Source organism: Haemorhous mexicanus, chromosome 11 (genome assembly GCF_027477595.1).
Source record: "Haemorhous mexicanus isolate bHaeMex1 chromosome 11, bHaeMex1.pri, whole genome shotgun sequence".
In the NCBI taxonomy this organism is placed as follows: Eukaryota; Metazoa; Chordata; class Aves; order Passeriformes; family Fringillidae; genus Haemorhous; species Haemorhous mexicanus.
The window spans coordinates 4,242,889-4,259,848 of record NC_082351.1 but is presented as its reverse complement, the minus strand read 5'-3'; the positions used below and the strand labels follow the sequence as shown (position 1 = coordinate 4,259,848).

Here is a 16,960-nt window from a genome sequence, read left to right as displayed (position 1 = left end):
GCTGCCTTTCCTGGTCCTTCGGTCCCATCCCAAGCCAGCTGTAATCAGATGGCTGACTCTCCATTTTGTATAAAAGCTCTTCAGCTTGTCCTAGGAATTGGGGAAAAGCACACAAGGACAACTTCTGGCTGCTGGTTGGAAACTTGCTGTGACTTCATTGCTTCTTCACTGAGAGAACAGGTGATAGAGGAGGGAAGCTGAAACGTTCCTAAACCCACAAAATAATAGAGTGGGAATCTCAAAAAACACTTGCCAACTAAACCCCACTTTTGCAACGGCATAAACAAATCCTTCCAGAAGTCAGAAAGTTGGTCACAAATTTAATAGTCCACTGCTTTTGTTGCTTTTAACCTCAGACCAAACTTGGACTCACCGATGGTTAGTAAGCGTTAGTCATTTCTGCCCAAGTTCCAGACTGACCTAAGGAATAAAATCTAGTTTATATTTTCACTGACCCAAAGAAAATCAGTATGTCTAGACATATTTTTACTTACACGCTAAATCTAGTATTTTAATAAATTGCACCTTCTGAAGTCCTTGCCTCTTCCTAAACTCACACTTCCTCTGTTTGCTTATAAGAAGAATTCATAGTGAGTTATTTGTGGCATCCTAGCTATTGTAGTGTTTTATGAAGTGAGGAAGTTCTAAAAAGAACCATTTTATCCAGTGTCTTTCTGGCAGCATTGTGAATGTTAATACATGCATGGTTGCAGAAGATCAAAGAAAATAGAAGCATTTCTTTAAACACCTGTAGGATTTAAAAACCCCTGCGAGGGCATGTAACGTTCAAGGTGACTGTCAGGGGACTCTGGAGGAATGACACAACTCCTGGTGCTAAAAGGGATCACACAGCTTGTCAGGGCTGTCACCTTCTCCTTGGCATGGGCACCAAAGGTTTAAGATGGGGTCTTGTCCTATGGAATTGCTTTTCCAAAGTACCATGAAGGATAAAAAGATCACCTTGAAACAGGTTAAAGGCAATCAACAATGTCCACTGGCCTTGCAGAACAGGAACTTCATGGGTTACATCAAAACAAAGAGTGCCAGTTTAGAAATGTAAATTATATGTTCCTTGTAAGACAACCTTCATTTGTAATACTTCTTTTTTAATTGCATGCTAATTTAAAGTGAGTGTCAAGTTCAGGAATGGTGCTGGTCTGACCATGTGGGAACTACACCCCTTTTTTAGCCCTGTAGCACATTTAGCAGAGGCCCAGGCCAGCTTTTAGCCTCTGAGATTCTCTGTTGGCCACAAAGCACCTGCACCTCCCCATCCAGTGAAACAGCTCTCGGTGCAAACAGTTTGACTTAAGAGATGCATAATGATAACTGGGACTTGCATGCCTGTGCTCATATTCCATAACACAGGGAATCCCACCACTCCACGTGTTCCCGGAGTGGCACACAAGGGGCCCAAACCGGCACAAAATGGTGAATAAGCGGTGCAGAGCTGTGTGTTAGGGTGAGGAAAGGGTTCAGCAGCAGCTCTGCCCCACGCAGCCTTGGCTGTCCCAGCTTGTCCCACTCCCTCTGCTCGCTCACGCTGCTGCTCAGGCAGCCCAAACGCCTCCTGCTGCGAGAGAATCACCTTCTCCTGACCTGCAGGAGCCCACATCCATGGGTGTGGCTCGGGTGAGCTGCTGGGAGTGCTTGGTGAGGAGAAGAGATGGGTTGGCTGAGGCATGGAGAGGGAGGGACAGCTGGGAATCCACAGGGTTCTGGCTGTCACTTGGCAAGAGTGTCACTTGTCCTGTTGCTTAAGTCAGGCTGTCTTTTGGTTGCTGTTACCTGTACTGTTAAAGTCTGCCTGTGTTTCAGTCACCTTTCCAGTGAGCAGTTTTCTCCCCTGCCAGCTGCCACACAGAGTTTGTGAGCAGGGTCTGCAGTTGGCAAGAGCTAATGCTGCAAGGAAGGGCTGGAGAGGAATGGGGGGATTTGGGTGTTCTGCAGAAAGCACTGACAATTGCAGGTATCTCTGCTGAGAATTCACCCTATCTGGCTTGGTGAGCCACAGGTTTCCTCCAGCTAAAGTCCAGTTTCTTCCAGAGAGGATCATATTCAAGAATGACTCTAATCTATGAGCTTTACACACTGCTCCTGTTTATAGTTTCATATTTATCAAGGAAATGCTTTCTTCGTTTAGGATCAGATTTTAAAAGCTCTTTTAGCATCTAAATCCCTCTTCTAGACCTTCATCAACTTGCAATCACTTAGATCTGAAATCCCAACCGTGCCCTTAAGTTATAATCCCTAATGCAGGAAACAACAGTTTGCATTTAGTCAAGCAAGTCTTTAAGTACCTGCAAGTGATTAAATGTTGTCCTAAATTGGAGTGTGTAATTATAATCACCTATTCCTGATTTCATATTCCAGATTCATATTCCTGCAATCTGTATGACTTAAACATGATCTTTTTCGGAGTGCACAGGTTCCTGTGCCAGGGCTTGAACTGCCCCTGTCCCATCACTGGGTTCCTAAACCAGCCTAGTTGACCAAATAGTTCATCGTTCTTTTCTTCAGGTGCCCATCCTGATCTTCCTACTCTGATGAATGTCTCAGGTTTCTGTCTGGACTATCTTTCAGCTTTTCTTTTTTGATTCCTGTAAAGTTAGTGAGTCAGTTCAACTATAAAGGTAAACCTCAATAAATTCCTTCCTGAAAAGCTGGAGTTCAATTCATTTCAGAGGAAAAAGACATCTCAAGAAATTGTATACTTACCATTGGTATTGTATCAAAAGTGTGTAATTGCCAGCGCCTGATGCCTGTGGGTGGCCAGAGTGAATGAATGTCAGTCAGGGAGGAATTCGCTGCACTTTCCATATTCGACACCTTAAAAGCATCTGTTATTTTATGTCTTTACTAAATCTATCTCTTTAAAAGAAAACTTTTAACCACTACTTCATAGCAAAAGGATAAATAATGAGATTTTATTTAAAGCTGAAGGTGTTTTGTTAGCTAGATAGATAGATATAGATATGTCTGTTCCTCTTGGAGTTGGATAAAGACAGGGGAGGCTTGGATGGGGAGATGTTTCTTCCCATGGAAGGGATTGTGTGGTTTCTCAGTATCTTTGCACTTCAATCAGCTGCTCATTCACTGAGCAGGTCTGAAAGACTTGGGCAATCTGAACAGTTCTTTTTGGGAGGCACCTCCATCTCTCTTGTCCAGCAGCACCATCAGGACACTGAGTTCCCAGTGTCCAGGGAGGTTTTGCTGTCACCCTGAGAGAGACCACAGAGCACTGACATCCACTGGGCCTCTGAGCCATTGACCACAACCCCCTGGATGTGACCAGCCAGGCAATTCCTCCTTCTCCAAACTGTGCCTCCATCAGATCCACAGCTCACCAAGAGTGGTGGCATCTCTAGCTCTTCCTTGTGCACTGGGGTGTTGTGGAGTGTTTCTATTGTGTTTTCATTTGCAATTCAGTTTCAATGGTCGGTTCTACAACCCCCCCCCCCCCCCCTTGTAATTTGTATTCCTATAGCATATTTTATCCTTAATGGACTGTTCCTTTGCACTTCTGTTGTTGGTTTTTCCCTGGTTTTCCATCTTCCCAAAGACTTGACCTTTGTTCCTGAATGTGCCCTGTTCCTCCTCCTAGGATGAACCATGTCAGTCCCTCCTGCCCCTTTTTCCAGAAACTTTCCTGTCATTATTGTATCCCTCCAGGTCCCATTGGGTTGTTTAAACTGTTCCCCTCCCCTGTAATTCCCAATTAGTTTAAGCATTGTATTCCCTGCCTTATGCTTCTCCCCAGGTTTCTCCCAATTGGTTAAAGTTCTGTACCCTGCCCTTGAAGCTCCCCTGTTGAAAAACCCCTTCTACAGCCTGGATTTGTGTCTTTCAGTCCCTGACCTTCCTGGGAATAAACACCTTTGGGAATGATACAGAAGGCCTCTCCTTGTCCCTTGTCCCTGCCCCCGATGCATTCCACCTGTGCCATAGAGCAGTTGTGCCCTACAGCCGCACCCCGAATTGTGTGGCTGTTTGGGGGCGGCGCCCTCCTGGTGACAGTGCTGGGAGCAGGCCCGGCTGAAGAACTCTGGCACCGCGTCCCTGAGGCAGCCACTCCGTCATGGGAGGCCTCTGGCTTGCTCAGCCTGCACAGACCCACCGCGTGCTCCTCAAGGTTTCCTTTGGCATATCAAAGCATTGAAGAGGTTGGGTGGTTTTCCTCCCTGTTTTATTGACTGACTGTGTCCTTTCAGGACTACAAGAGGAAGCAGAGCCTTCGATGAAACCAAAGGGCTGTGTTAGCCATGGGCCCCCCAAGGTACCGAAGTTCCCGCTGGGAAGCTGCTGAAAGGTAGGAATGTGGCACTTGTCTCCAGCCAGAGACCACTGACTCCTCAGCATCCTGGGCTGTGGCTGACAGTGCCTGAGGAGGTCAGAAATCCTTGGATGTGATCTCCTGTGCCAGTGCCCAGAACACAGAGCAGTGAGCTTGAATTGGGGGGACAGGCCCAGCCCTTGGACACAACTGCCAGGCAGGAGGAGCTCCCTCCCCAGGAAGGAAAATTCCAGTGCTGAGGTCCATCCCCACCCAGGCCATGAGGTCACAGCAGGATTCTGAGGTCACAGCAGGCTCTGAGGTCACAGAGCCCTGTGGTTCTACAGAATCAAAATATCCAGCTCCTCAGTCCTTAACAACGGTTGCTGACATTGGGACAGCGGTGTCAGGACAGCGGTGGCAGCAAGAGCTGCGGGACTGGCAGAGGGCAAGGCACCATGGCCCTTGCTCTGCGCCTCTTCCTGCTGCTCCTCCTGGCCGTGGCCCTGCCTGCCAGGGCTGCCCAGGCTGGTCTGCTGTACGTGCAGGGAGCAGGTGAGCCGGCAGCCTGGCTCCCCTTTCCCGGGACAGCGCTCCCTGCTCCCTGGGAAGCGCTGGGGATGGTTTTCCCCAGGCCTTTAGGGTGTATTTCTTCTGGGGGAGGGAGAGAGCCCCCACGGGCCTGGGGTTGGCCCTGTTTTTCCTCGGCAGGGATGTGTCACAGGGCCTGCAAAGAGGGAGGAGAGTGACCAGGAGCCAGCCCTGAGCACCCCAGGCCCCTGTGTAGCTTTGGCCTTGTCCATTGACATCTGGCTCCCACGGCCTTACCCAAACCCCTTGGCAGTGCCCAGCTCCCTAAGGCATGAAGGGGATCCCAGCACACCATGGAAATGGGTCTGGTCTTTGCTCCCCTCTAGATGAGCGTGCTAGGAAGGGTTCTCCAGCAGCTCAACTCCATGAAGATTTGCAGCCTCTTAAGCCTCCTGCCGGTATGTTGTCCATGATCCCCTCAGAGAATAATCATTGACAACCTGGCAGGAACCAGGTGACAGAAGCTTCTGTGGCTGTTGGGTTACAGGGGTGTCTGCAGGGAGGACATTTCAAGCTCCTTTCCTGCTTGCTGCTGTAAAGCCCAGCTCCCGTCGCAGGGGTGAGTAGTGTGTCCCTGCTGACCCCACAGGCTGAGCCCTGCTTTTGTGGGATCCATCTCAGGGAAAATGCAAATTCATCTCTTAAGGTCCTCCGAGAGGGAGGAACAAACCTAGAGGAGCCAGTAAGGTTCTAGAGGCATCCAATCATGTGGACAAGAAGCTGAGTGATCTGGACAGCCAGCGTGGTGGGTGCATTTCCCTCAGCCTTGTCCTGGGGCTCAGCAGCCGGGGGCTTTGGCTGCACATCTGGACACACCGTGCCAAGCACAGCGGGAAGGGATCCATGGCAGCCTCGCTGCCCCACTGCCGCTTCCACGCCCTGCGGGGCTGTTCCCCAGCCTGGCCTTGCTGCAGCTTCTCCCCAGCCTCTGCAGGAAGGCATTTGGCATCAGCTGCCAGGGAGCCCAAATTCACCAGGGGCCGGACATGCCTTAAGATCACCTGAAATTGCCTGGCAGATCTCTGGGTAGATCAGGAGGGGTGGTGGTTTGCAGAAGGGAGAGCCCTGGCCCCACTCCAAGGCTTGGATGACTTCCTGAATGTTATTAATGTCTTTGACCAGCATTGGCTCCTGAAGATGCCACCTTCCCATTGGGAACAGCCCCACCTGATCCTGTTCTCCCTTTTCCTTCCTGCAGAGATGGAAGTAGAGGCTGTGCCGATGTCTCAGTTTCCCAGAGGAAGCAGGGGCTCATTGGCAGCCTCTGCTGCCGGAAGGGAGGCGATGCCAGGCACATTCACAGGAGGTAATTGCTGTGCCTCTGGGCCTGAGCCCTGCTGAGGCTTGAGCTGCCCTCTCTGCTGCTTGGCACTCCTGGCACACAGCATCACCTGACCTCCTTGGAGTGCTGGGTTCCCTGTAGAAATGGATCCCAACACACCATGGGATGGTTCCCATCCGTGCTCCTTTCTAGACTGGCATCATGACTTGTGAAACCCTGGTAAAGCACGGGTGGGACAGAGCCCTCACAGGCCCTGGTCTGCTCCAGCCACCCCTCCAGTAATGTGTCACAGGGCCTGCAAAGGAGGTGGAGAGTGACCAGGAGCCCGCCCAGAGCTCCTTAGGGTCCGGTGCAGCTTTGGCCTTGTCCATTGACACCTGGCTCCCATGGCCTTACATGACCACCATGCAGGCCCCATTTCCCTAAGCCAGAGGGGGATCCCAGCACACCATGGAAATGGGCCTGATTTTTGCTCTCTTTTAGATTGGCATCGTGACATGGCTTATATGGAAAAACTGGTGAAAGACAGTTTGAAGGTTCAGGTGCATGGTGGAGGTAAGTTCTCTGTGTGCCTTTCCTGACAAAATAATCAGTGTCCATGTGGCAACAGCCCACTCATGTGCCCTTTCCCTTAAGTTAAGCTCAGAGTGTAAGGAATCTTGAAATCGTGCCTGCTCCCTTCTGGTGGCCTCAGTGATCCCACAGGATCGCTCTCAGTGGGCAGAAGGAGCATTTAGCTGTCCATCTTCCTCCCGTGTGCAATGCCAGTGTGTCCTGTGCTCTGTGCAGCCACGGAGAAGATCAGAGAGGGAAGGAGCCGAGCCCAGGGTTGTGTCCCAGGGCTGAGCCTTTCACAGCTCCTGTGCCAGCCCCACGGAGCCTGAGCTGCTCCTGCTGCCACTGCCAAGGCCTGGCCCTGCCTGGGTTGGGTTTAGAGCTGCTGGCACATCCAGGGAGCCCTTCCTTCCCATGCTGCTCTGCAAGGAGCTCCTTCCATACCAGTGTGGGGCCACTGCAGGCACGTGGTCCCCCTGCTCCTGCTCCTGAGTGGAAGGCAGAGCCGAGGGAGTGCCTTGGAGGGCACCAATCACTCAGGTGCCCTCACTGCCACTCGGGCCTGAAGGAGAAATGGAACTACTTTCCATTGAGGTCCTCCTAAATGGAAGAATCAAGACACAGGAGACAAGAAATCCTTGGAGGCAGCCAAACATCTGGACCAGATGCTGAGCGATCTGGAGAGACGCCGTGGTGGGTGCATTTCCCTCAGCCTTGTCCTGGGGCTCAGCAGCCGGGGGCTTTGGCTGCACAGCTGGACACACCGCGCCCGGCACAGCAGGAAGGGATCCATGGCAGCCTCACTGCCCTGCTGCGGCTTCCACGCCCTGCAGGGCTGTTCCCCAGCCTGGCCTGGCTGCAGATTCTCCCCAGCCTCTGCAGGAAGGCATTTGGCATCAGCTGACAGGGAGACCAAACTGCACCATGGGCCCTGCACACCCTGAGATCCCCTGCAATTTCCCAGTCTCCAGGCAGATCAGGTGTAGGGGCTGATTTGATGAGGGAGGGCTCTGGCCCAGCCCCAATGACCTGGCCATTTTCCTGATCCTTATCTATGACTTTGACAAGTATTGTTTCCTGAAGATGCCACCCCCCAAAATGCTGAATCATTCCATCTGATCCAGGTCTTCTTTTTCCTTTCTCAAGCAATGGATCAAAAGTCCGTGCAGATGGTGCCACATCCTACAGGAAGCAGTGGCTTTGTGCCAGCCACTGATGCCGGAAAGGAGCAGATGCCAGACATGGGCACCGGCGCAAGAGGTAATTGCTTTGCCAGGCTCAGCCCACAGCGGGGCTGTGTGGCAGCAGCAATTCCCCCAGGGCCTGCCCTTGCACAGCCTGGCAGCAGCCAAAGCTGGAGGCGCCTCTGGAGGCTTGGAGGCCTCTGGAGCTCGTTCACAGCCCCGGAGAAACAGGATTCATGCAGCAACGTCGTTCCCGCTGCAGCTGCTCCAGAGCTGGCCCTGAGTGCCCAGAGGCCCAAGGCACAGGAGCAGCCCCGAGCGGGAGCCCTGCCGTGAGCCCAGGGCCAGAGCCAGCCCTGGCTCCCGACTGGGCAGGGGCTGCACTGGGTCCTGACAGGGCCTGACTCTGTCCCCTGGGGCTGGGGGAGCTGTCACGGGGCAGGGAGGGCCAGGGCTGGCAGGGGCTGCTCAGGGATGGGTTTGGCCCGTGTGCCTCGAAGCAGCGACTGCCCAAGCAGCTGCGCTGGCCCCGGGCTCTCCTCCCGGCCTGCTGGGCTTGGTTGGGAGGCACAGCCTGTGCCAAGGGGCGGCAAGGTGCCTGCAGGCCCCAGCTCGGGGGGAAACGGAGAGCGTCCTGCCCGGATCCACCGTGCTGCCAGCTCAGCAGTGCAGCACAGCACGGGCTCACACTCCCCTTGCTCCCACAGGATTTCTTGGCAAGGCAGAAAAAAATGCCCAGAATCCACAGAACACCCCAAGACTTTTTTGCCCCCAGGATGTGCGCAGGTCCTGCATGATAGGCACCTTAGTGACACTGTGCACTGTGCCAGTTTTCATTGGGCTCTGCTATGTTGGGTTCCGGTGGTGGAAGGAAAAGAAACGGTAAGTTGCTGCTGATCTCTACCCTGCAGCTTCTTTAAAGGCTGCATAGAGTCAGGGAGCATTCCCAGTGAGGCTGCAGTGGAGTTTGGTCACTCCCTAGTTGTGCACATAACTCTGCTGAGGGTTCTGCTGCTGCCCAGTGCTTTCTGTGGCCTCTTCATTGCTGGGCCTTGTCCTGGGGGGCCCGCTGGGGCTGCAGCCAGTGCTGGCTCCCACTGAGGCTGCCTGGCCAAGAGCAGCCCCAGGGGCACAGGGCAGAGGCAAAGCACAGTGGGGAGGAGAAAGAGCAGGGACGAGATTACTTTTGAAAGGCAGAGGCGCTCTGGGGCCCGCTCCTGGCCAGGGACCCTGCCCAGAGCCGTCCCCTGCTCGCCGGGGCCGTGAGGGGCAGCTGTGCAGCTGGGCCAGGCTGTGCCAGTAGCTCCAGCCATGCTGGGGAGCCTTGCCAGCCCTGGGCCCTGCTGTGCAGGAGGGTCCCTGTGTTGCCACTGGCAGTGGGCCTCAGCCACCTCCTCTCTCCACAGTCGTGCTGCCGCTGCTCCAGCATCCTGGCCGAGAAGGCGTGCCTCTCCCTCTCCCCCAGAGAGCCCAGAGACCGTCGGGTTTGCCAGCTCTCACACGTGGCCTCGGCAGCAGCAGCTGCCCAAGAAAGCAGAGCACCAGCCCTCCGTGCCTCCCCCACGGCCCCCCAGCCCGGCCCTGAAGCAGAAGCCTCCCGAGATCCCCCCACCTCCTCCCCTCCCGAGCTCAGCACCCTGGTCCAGCTAGGACTGCAACTGGGCCAGCCACGCAGGGCTTGGGCCACCAATAGCTTGGGGCACCTGCTCTCCTCTACAAATAGCCCCTGTTACCTATGGGCAACAGCCAGAATCACTTTTCATTCCCTTGGACCTTCAACAGGAAGGACTGAAGATTCTTCCCACGCCCTTTCTCATCCTTTACCACTTTGATTTTCATACAATTGGGAGCTGGTTGCATCTCTTAAAGACTTTATTTACACTGCATGCTTTACCTTACCTGCCACTGGAAAATAAATAAAAAATTCTTCAGTTTAGATTTCATTTTTAGTGCAGTTGGGCTGTTCACTGTCGTGGTTTGAGAGGAAATGAAGTTTTTGTGGGATGGTGTAGTCATGCCAGTCGGTGTTCAGATTTTAATATTGGCACCTAGTTTGTCCACTGAGAGCATGGATGCGCCTCTGAGAACACAGGCAGTTAAAAGCTGTGAACTCCCAGAGGAAACTCTCTTTGAGTTCCAGTCTTAGAAGAGAGCAGACCATCCCCTGCTCTGCTCCGAGCTGGGTGGTGGGGGAGGGGAGCCATGTGGCCGGAGGGAGGTAGGCCAAGCCTGGGCCGAAGAGTAGAAGAGAGCACGGCGAGGCTTCGGGCAGCCATCCCCCATTTCCCCCCCGGAGGGAGAGAGAGAGAGAGAGAGCAGCCTGTGCCTGTGATAGCGCGGCTGGCTGCCGTGAAAGAGAAGAAGGGGGGTGCCCAGCAGGGCAGCCAGCCGTGGGAGTTCATGAACCAGACCAGCAGAGCCTGAGACTTTTAACCCTTCTTGAGATGATAGAAACCTTGCAAATGCTGATTCTTCCTGAAGTTGAAGAGATAGAGTAGAATAGCAAGAAAATGAACAAGTGAAAGACATTGAGAGAAGTTGAGAAGAATCCTAGGTAAGAAGAGGTGATAGAGTAGCCTTTGGCTGGACTTTTCTTGAATAGCCATGGCAGAACCCTTGAGTTCCTGTGACACAGAGACTGCATTCTAGAGAAAAGCAATAGCTCAGAGCCAGGAGAGTGCGGTGAAAGTGTGTAAACAGAGACGACAAGTGAGGAGAGTAGTAGTAGTGCCCTCCATCTTCGAAGAAGAAGAAGAAGATGATCTCTGTTCAAGAGACCCCTCAACCCCAAGGAGTGAAATCTGGGGGGGGACAAGTGTCCCAAAAAGAGAGAGACTGTGCTCTTTTTAAAACTGGACAAAACGTCCTTAAAGAAAAAAACCCTAGAAGCAGCTCTAGTCCATGTGCAGTGGTGAGAGCACAGGACATAGAAAGGTCACGATGGCAAATGTTTTTCGGGCGGTGCCACACGTGACACAGAAGCACGAGAAATTTTGACTCTTTCCTGGAGAAGTCTGTAGTGAGGGAAAGATTCCTCTCTTCTCGAAGAATTGAGAATTAATTATCTAAAAGGCGGTGATAGACTGAGAGCGAATTAATCTAAAGAGTAGTAACAGAATTAGAAATTTAGAGGGGGGAGGAGGAGGAAATTTAGAAAGTTTTCATCCTGTGTTCTGTGTGTTTTTCCTTGTAGTTTTAAGTTAATTTTTTTTTCTTTCAATCTTAAGTTAGAGCCTGCTCTGCTCTGTCTCTGATCGCATCTCACAATAGATACCAAGAAAAAAAGTATTCTCATAGAAGCACTAGCATTGCGCCAAGCTCAAACCATGACACTCACCTTTTGAGCGATTAATTTTCCATGGTACTACTACTTCCCTTTTCATTGCTATCCATAAAATGTTCATCTGGACATAACAATCAGCAGAATTACTGAGATTTACCTCAAAGCCCAGAGGAGAATCTAGCACAAAATATTCCCCCTGTGTCCTGCACAGCAAGAAATATTCAGAGGAAAATACAGTGGCAGCTGAGACTTGTTGAACTCCCAGAATATTGAGCCTGCAGAGGAGGCAGACAGCCCTGGCAGTGGCTGAGGGGACTTTTCCTCACAGACTCCTCTGGAAGTGTGTCAGTCCAGGAGGGGAAAGCTTTTCAACCTTTGCCTTATCTTCCTCCTGTGCTAAAATGTAAGGCTCCTCCTGAGCTACAAACAATTCTCCATTCCTCAACCAAGCTACTCAGGTTCTTATCTTAAAGAGCAAAAGCAAATGTGGTCAGAAATTTCTCATCCAAGCCTGTTTGCAGAGAAACCCCATCAGACGCGAGCAAATATTTCTTAGCATCAGTTCACTCAAAGAAAACCAACCCTGAATTGAGCAGCGCTTTAAATGAAGTTGAATTCTCTTTCCTCACCTATCAGCCAGACTGGGTTGCTCCTTTTTTGTCCTAGAGAGAATATTAGAATGATTTGCTCTTGACAGGACTCCTTGGATGGCTCCCAAACTGGTTGCTGTTCACCACGCCTTGCCTGGGCTCTTAATGCAGCCTGTTAGCAGCACCTGACTTTGGCACCCTGTTGAGCCTTTGGGCACGGCTGGTGCCACGGTCCCCTCCTGACTCCTGGCATGTCCCTGCTGGTGGAGGAGCCCTGCTGGTGCTGCTGCCTGCGTTCAACAACGCCGGTCCTACTCCCCAGCCAAAGAGAGACTAAAGTCGCTGCTCTGGGCAGCTCGTTTGAACGAGTTTAACGCCTACTCACCTCTGTCCCAGACCTCTTTAGACCCAGCCAGCAACACCATAAAGTCACCTCATCTACAGAGGGGAGCAGGTCTGAGCGAACAGAAGGTGGGCTTTCACGCACATTGGGGTTTTAGTTTAGTGGAAGCACTCACTCGTTCACAAGCCTTCCTTGTCAAAGTGGATTGTGCGATGCCATTGTGTTGCTTGGGCTAAAGAGAAAGCAGAAGGGAGAAATGAGTTAAGAAATGAGAAAGACACTTGGGGCGCAGGCTTGGCAGCCAAACGGAGCACGATGGCACCCAGCCGCTTTGCCGGAATCCCCTTTGGTGCCGGACAAAGGCGGACGCGGCTCCGCTGCGGGGCGAGCCGGGCGCTCGGCGAGCGGCGCTGGAGCGGTGGCGGCCCCGCCCCGCCCGTCCCGCCCCGCCGCGGGCCGGGGCCGAGCGCTCGGCCGGGCGGGAGCTCAGGATGCTCGGGCAGCGCCGCGGGCCGGGCGGGCGCGATGGAGCCGCCTGAGGGCTGGGACCCCTACGGGCGGCCGGCCCGGCGCACGCAGTGGCTGGTCAGCGCCCTCGCCTGGACCACTACGGGCTGGACCGCGGCGTGGAGAACGAGATCGTCGTGCTGGCCACCGGCCTGGACCAGTACCTGCAGGAGATCTTCCACCGCTTGGACCGCGCCGGTTCGGGCCGCATCCCCGGCGAGGACTTCCGCACGCTGTGCCAGGTGCTGGGGCTGGAGGAGGCGGCGGAGCCCGAGGAGTGCGCGGAGCTGTGGGACGGGCTCTCGGCCGAGCTCACCTTCCGCCAGTTCCACGCGCGGCTCTGCGGCCACTTCAGCACCCGCGCGGGGCCGCGGCTGCCGCTGGGCCGGGAGAGCGAGCACATCGAGACCCAGATCCGCCTGCGCAGCCCCCGCCGCCGCCGCCGCAGCGACCCCGCCGGCCGCGGAGCCGCGGGCAGCGCCGAGCGGCGGCCGCCCGGGCCCCGCTCCCGAGAGTGCTACGAGGAGATCGTGGCGCTGGAGCAGGCCGAGGACCGCATGGCCAAGCTGGAGGAGGAGAACGGCAGCCTGCGGGAGCTGGTGGAGGACATGCGCGCCGCCCTGCAGAGCAGCGATGCGCGGTGCCTGGCGCTGCAGGTGAGTCCGGGCCGGCTTCTGCAGCGGCCTCCCGGGGGCGGCTCGGCTGGCCCCGAGTGCTTCAGGAGAGATGCTGCTCTCGGAGAGTCGGTGTTTATAACCCCTCCGCTGCCAGACTGAGGCCGAAGTTGCTCGTTCATCGTCGGCATTAACTTTTTAGCAAAGTTTGGTTACAGGGAGGCTTTAAGGAGAAATGTATGGCACCGGTGTACCATAAATATAGTTGTGAAGAGCACTCTGTTTACAGTGTAGGGGACTACGGCTTAACAAACCCACGCGTACAATGCTGCTGTTTCTTCTACTGCACGCGCAGTCAGGATGTGCTGATAGCATACGCTGGATGTGCACCAGTGCAGGGTTTTTCCTGAAGTGAGAAAGAACTTTTGCATTCCTGCCTGCACAAGCACAAGCAGTGTCTCAGTCAGAAGCGCCTGAAAGGAATATTAGAAGGATGTTTTCCTCAGAGTGTGGTCACAAGAGTTCAGAGTTGGAGCCAGTTCTGCAGGCAGGCTGATGAATAGTCTGGGGCTCCTCTGCACAGCCCCATTAATTCCGGGGCTGGTTTCTGCTGGTTCTGCTGTACGGGCTCGAGTGACACACATAGACACTTAACAGCAGTTAAATTCCTCTGGCATGAAATAGCGTGGAACAGGCAGAGCAGGGAAGGGCAGCATGGACCCATTGTTCTGGCAGGTCTCACCAGGTGTGATTTGATACTCACACAGCACTGACAGAACTCTGCTCCACCTGTGACACTTCCACTTGCAGTAGATGACTGTTGTCTTCCCAATGTCCAGCAAGGCAGGTCAGAGACGCCTTTACCATTTTCATCTGCAAAAGGGAAAGGAAATCAACAGCAAACACAAAGTCACTAGTCAGAGGTCCCAGGATGAATGAAAACGACAAAGAGGAGAGCTTCAGAGCACCCCCAGCTGCTCCCTGCTCTCTTCTTCTGAACACAACTTCATTGTAAATATCTTTTTCAGCAGACTGCCTGACTCCTGAGTACAGACCATAGTAATGACATGAAAGCTACACAGAAACTTGTGCACTAATATGATAAGTGTGTAGGTTGAAAATTAAATACATAGCTAGTTATTAAAACCTACTTTCCAGAGATTGTTTCCTTGTCTCTGTATTTGGCAAAGTTAGTTGCTGATCAGCTCGATGTGATTGAAAAAAAAAACCAAACCAACAAAGCACAATCCAGCCACTTTCAGTCTTCATTAAAGCCCATCATTTTCTCCCTGCTTTGTGCTCCTGGTCATTACAGGTGGGACTGTGGAAGAGCCATGCCAGCCATAGAGAAGGAGGATCCTGCTTCATAGGGAGGAAGAGACCATTAACACAGAAGCACTCCCAGACCAAGTGCCTCCAAAGTGTCCTGGAGGAAATGGAGCTCATGCGGAGCTCCAGGGATGGGCAGATTGAAGAAGCCATCAGGTTCAGCCAGGAGCTGGAGAAGGAGCTGAAGAGCTCTCAGGAAGCTCTGGTCAGCCTGGAAGATTGCAACCGTAACCTGAAGAGGGAGCAGGCAGAGACGAGGAGGAAGGTGGAAGAGGCCAGACACGCTGTCCTGAACAGTCTTGGCAAAGTGAAGGAGCTGGAAGTGAGAGCTAAGGAGGTGCCACATCTGCAAATACACATCCAGCAGCTGGAATCACAACTGCAGCACTACAGGTAGGTTGGAGTCTGACAAAAAGTGCCCATAAATTCAGTGTTGGGGCACAGGTGAGTTTGAGAATCTCTGGTTGGGGCTTATTAGATGTCTCCAGAACACCTTGTAAAATCTGGCCAGAGGGAAATTAGAAGCTGCTCATCCATTTTCTTGGTAGGGGTCGTTAGGAGATCTAGCAGTCTTCCAGGCCAAAGGGTGCTGGTCTGCAGAGAGCTGAAGTCACTCCTCAGACACTCAACAACAGAACTCAGCATGCTAATGCTTCAGGAAAGCCCCAACACAAATTGCTGAACGTCCTTCAGAAACCATTTCCAACAGACTTTTTCCGCTGCCTTTCCTGGTCCTTCGGTCCCATCCCAAGCCAGCTGTAATCAGATGGCTGACTCTCCATTTTGTATAAAAGCTCTTCAGCTTGTCCTAGGAATTGGGGAAAAGCACACAAGGACAACTTCTGGCTGCTGGTTGGAAACTTGCTGTGACTTCATTGCTTCTTCACTGAGAGAACAGGTGATAGAGGAGGGAAGCTGAAACGTTCCTAAACCCACAAAATAATAGAGTGGGAATCTCAAAAAACACTTGCCAACTAAACCCCACTTTTGCAACGGCATAAACAAATCCTTCCAGAAGTCAGAAAGTTGGTCACAAATTTAATAGTCCACTGCTTTTGTTGCTTTTAACCTCAGACCAAACTTGGACTCACCGATGGTTAGTAAGCGTTAGTCATTTCTGCCCAAGTTCCAGACTGACCTAAGGAATAAAATCTAGTTTATATTTTCACTGACCCAAAGAAAATCAGTATGTCTAGACATATTTTTACTTACACGCTAAATCTAGTATTTTAATAAATTGCACCTTCTGAAGTCCTTGCCTCTTCCTAAACTCACACTTCCTCTGTTTGCTTATAAGAAGAATTCATAGTGAGTTATTTGTGGCATCCTAGCTATTGTAGTGTTTTATGAAGTGAGGAAGTTCTAAAAAGAACCATTTTATCCAGTGTCTTTCTGGCAGCATTGTGAATGTTAATACATGCATGGTTGCAGAAGATCAAAGAAAATAGAAGCATTTCTTTAAACACCTGTAGGATTTAAAAACCCCTGCGAGGGCATGTAACGTTCAAGGTGACTGTCAGGGGACTCTGGAGGAATGACACAACTCCTGGTGCTAAAAGGGATCACACAGCTTGTCAGGGCTGTCACCTTCTCCTTGGCATGGGCACCAAAGGTTTAAGATGGGGTCTTGTCCTATGGAATTGCTTTTCCAAAGTACCATGAAGGATAAAAAGATCACCTTGAAACAGGTTAAAGGCAATCAACAATGTCCACTGGCCTTGCAGAACAGGAACTTCATGGGTTACATCAAAACAAAGAGTGCCAGTTTAGAAATGTAAATTATATGTTCCTTGTAAGACAACCTTCATTTGTAATACTTCTTTTTTAATTGCATGCTAATTTAAAGTGAGTGTCAAGTTCAGGAATGGTGCTGGTCTGACCATGTGGGAACTACACCCCTTTTTTAGCCCTGTAGCACATTTAGCAGAGGCCCAGGCCAGCTTTTAGCCTCTGAGATTCTCTGTTGGCCACAAAGCACCTGCACCTCCCCATCCAGTGAAACAGCTCTCGGTGCAAACAGTTTGACTTAAGAGATGCATAATGATAACTGGGACTTGCATGCCTGTGCTCATATTCCATAACACAGGGAATCCCACCACTCCACGTGTTCCCGGAGTGGCACACAAGGGGCCCAAACCGGCACAAAATGGTGAATAAGCGGTGCAGAGCTGTGTGTTAGGGTGAGGAAAGGGTTCAGCAGCAGCTCTGCCCCACGCAGCCTTGGCTGTCCCAGCTTGTCCCACTCCCTCTGCTTGCTCACGCTGCTGCTCAGGCAGCCCAAACGCCTCCTGCTGCGAGAGAATCACCTTCTCCTGACCTGCAGGAGCCCACATCCATGGGTGTGGCTCGGGTGAGCTGCTGGGAGTGCTTGGTGAGGGGAAGAGATGGGTTGGCTGAGGCATGGAGAGG

General features: G+C 52.4%; 1 protein-coding gene across 1 annotated transcript; it reads left to right on the top strand.

Annotated features, from left to right (window-relative positions):
- The first annotated feature begins 12,572 nt into the window (after positions 1-12,572).
- LOC132332110 (EF-hand and coiled-coil domain-containing protein 1-like) lies at positions 12,573-15,120 on the top strand. Its single transcript, XM_059856081.1, is given in 3 exon segments — positions 12,573-12,704; positions 12,707-13,264; positions 14,538-15,120. Coding segments are annotated over 3 exon segments (1,047 nt in total). The 5' UTR covers positions 12,573-12,626; the 3' UTR covers positions 14,949-15,120.
- The last annotated feature ends 1,840 nt before the right edge of the window (positions 15,121-16,960 follow it).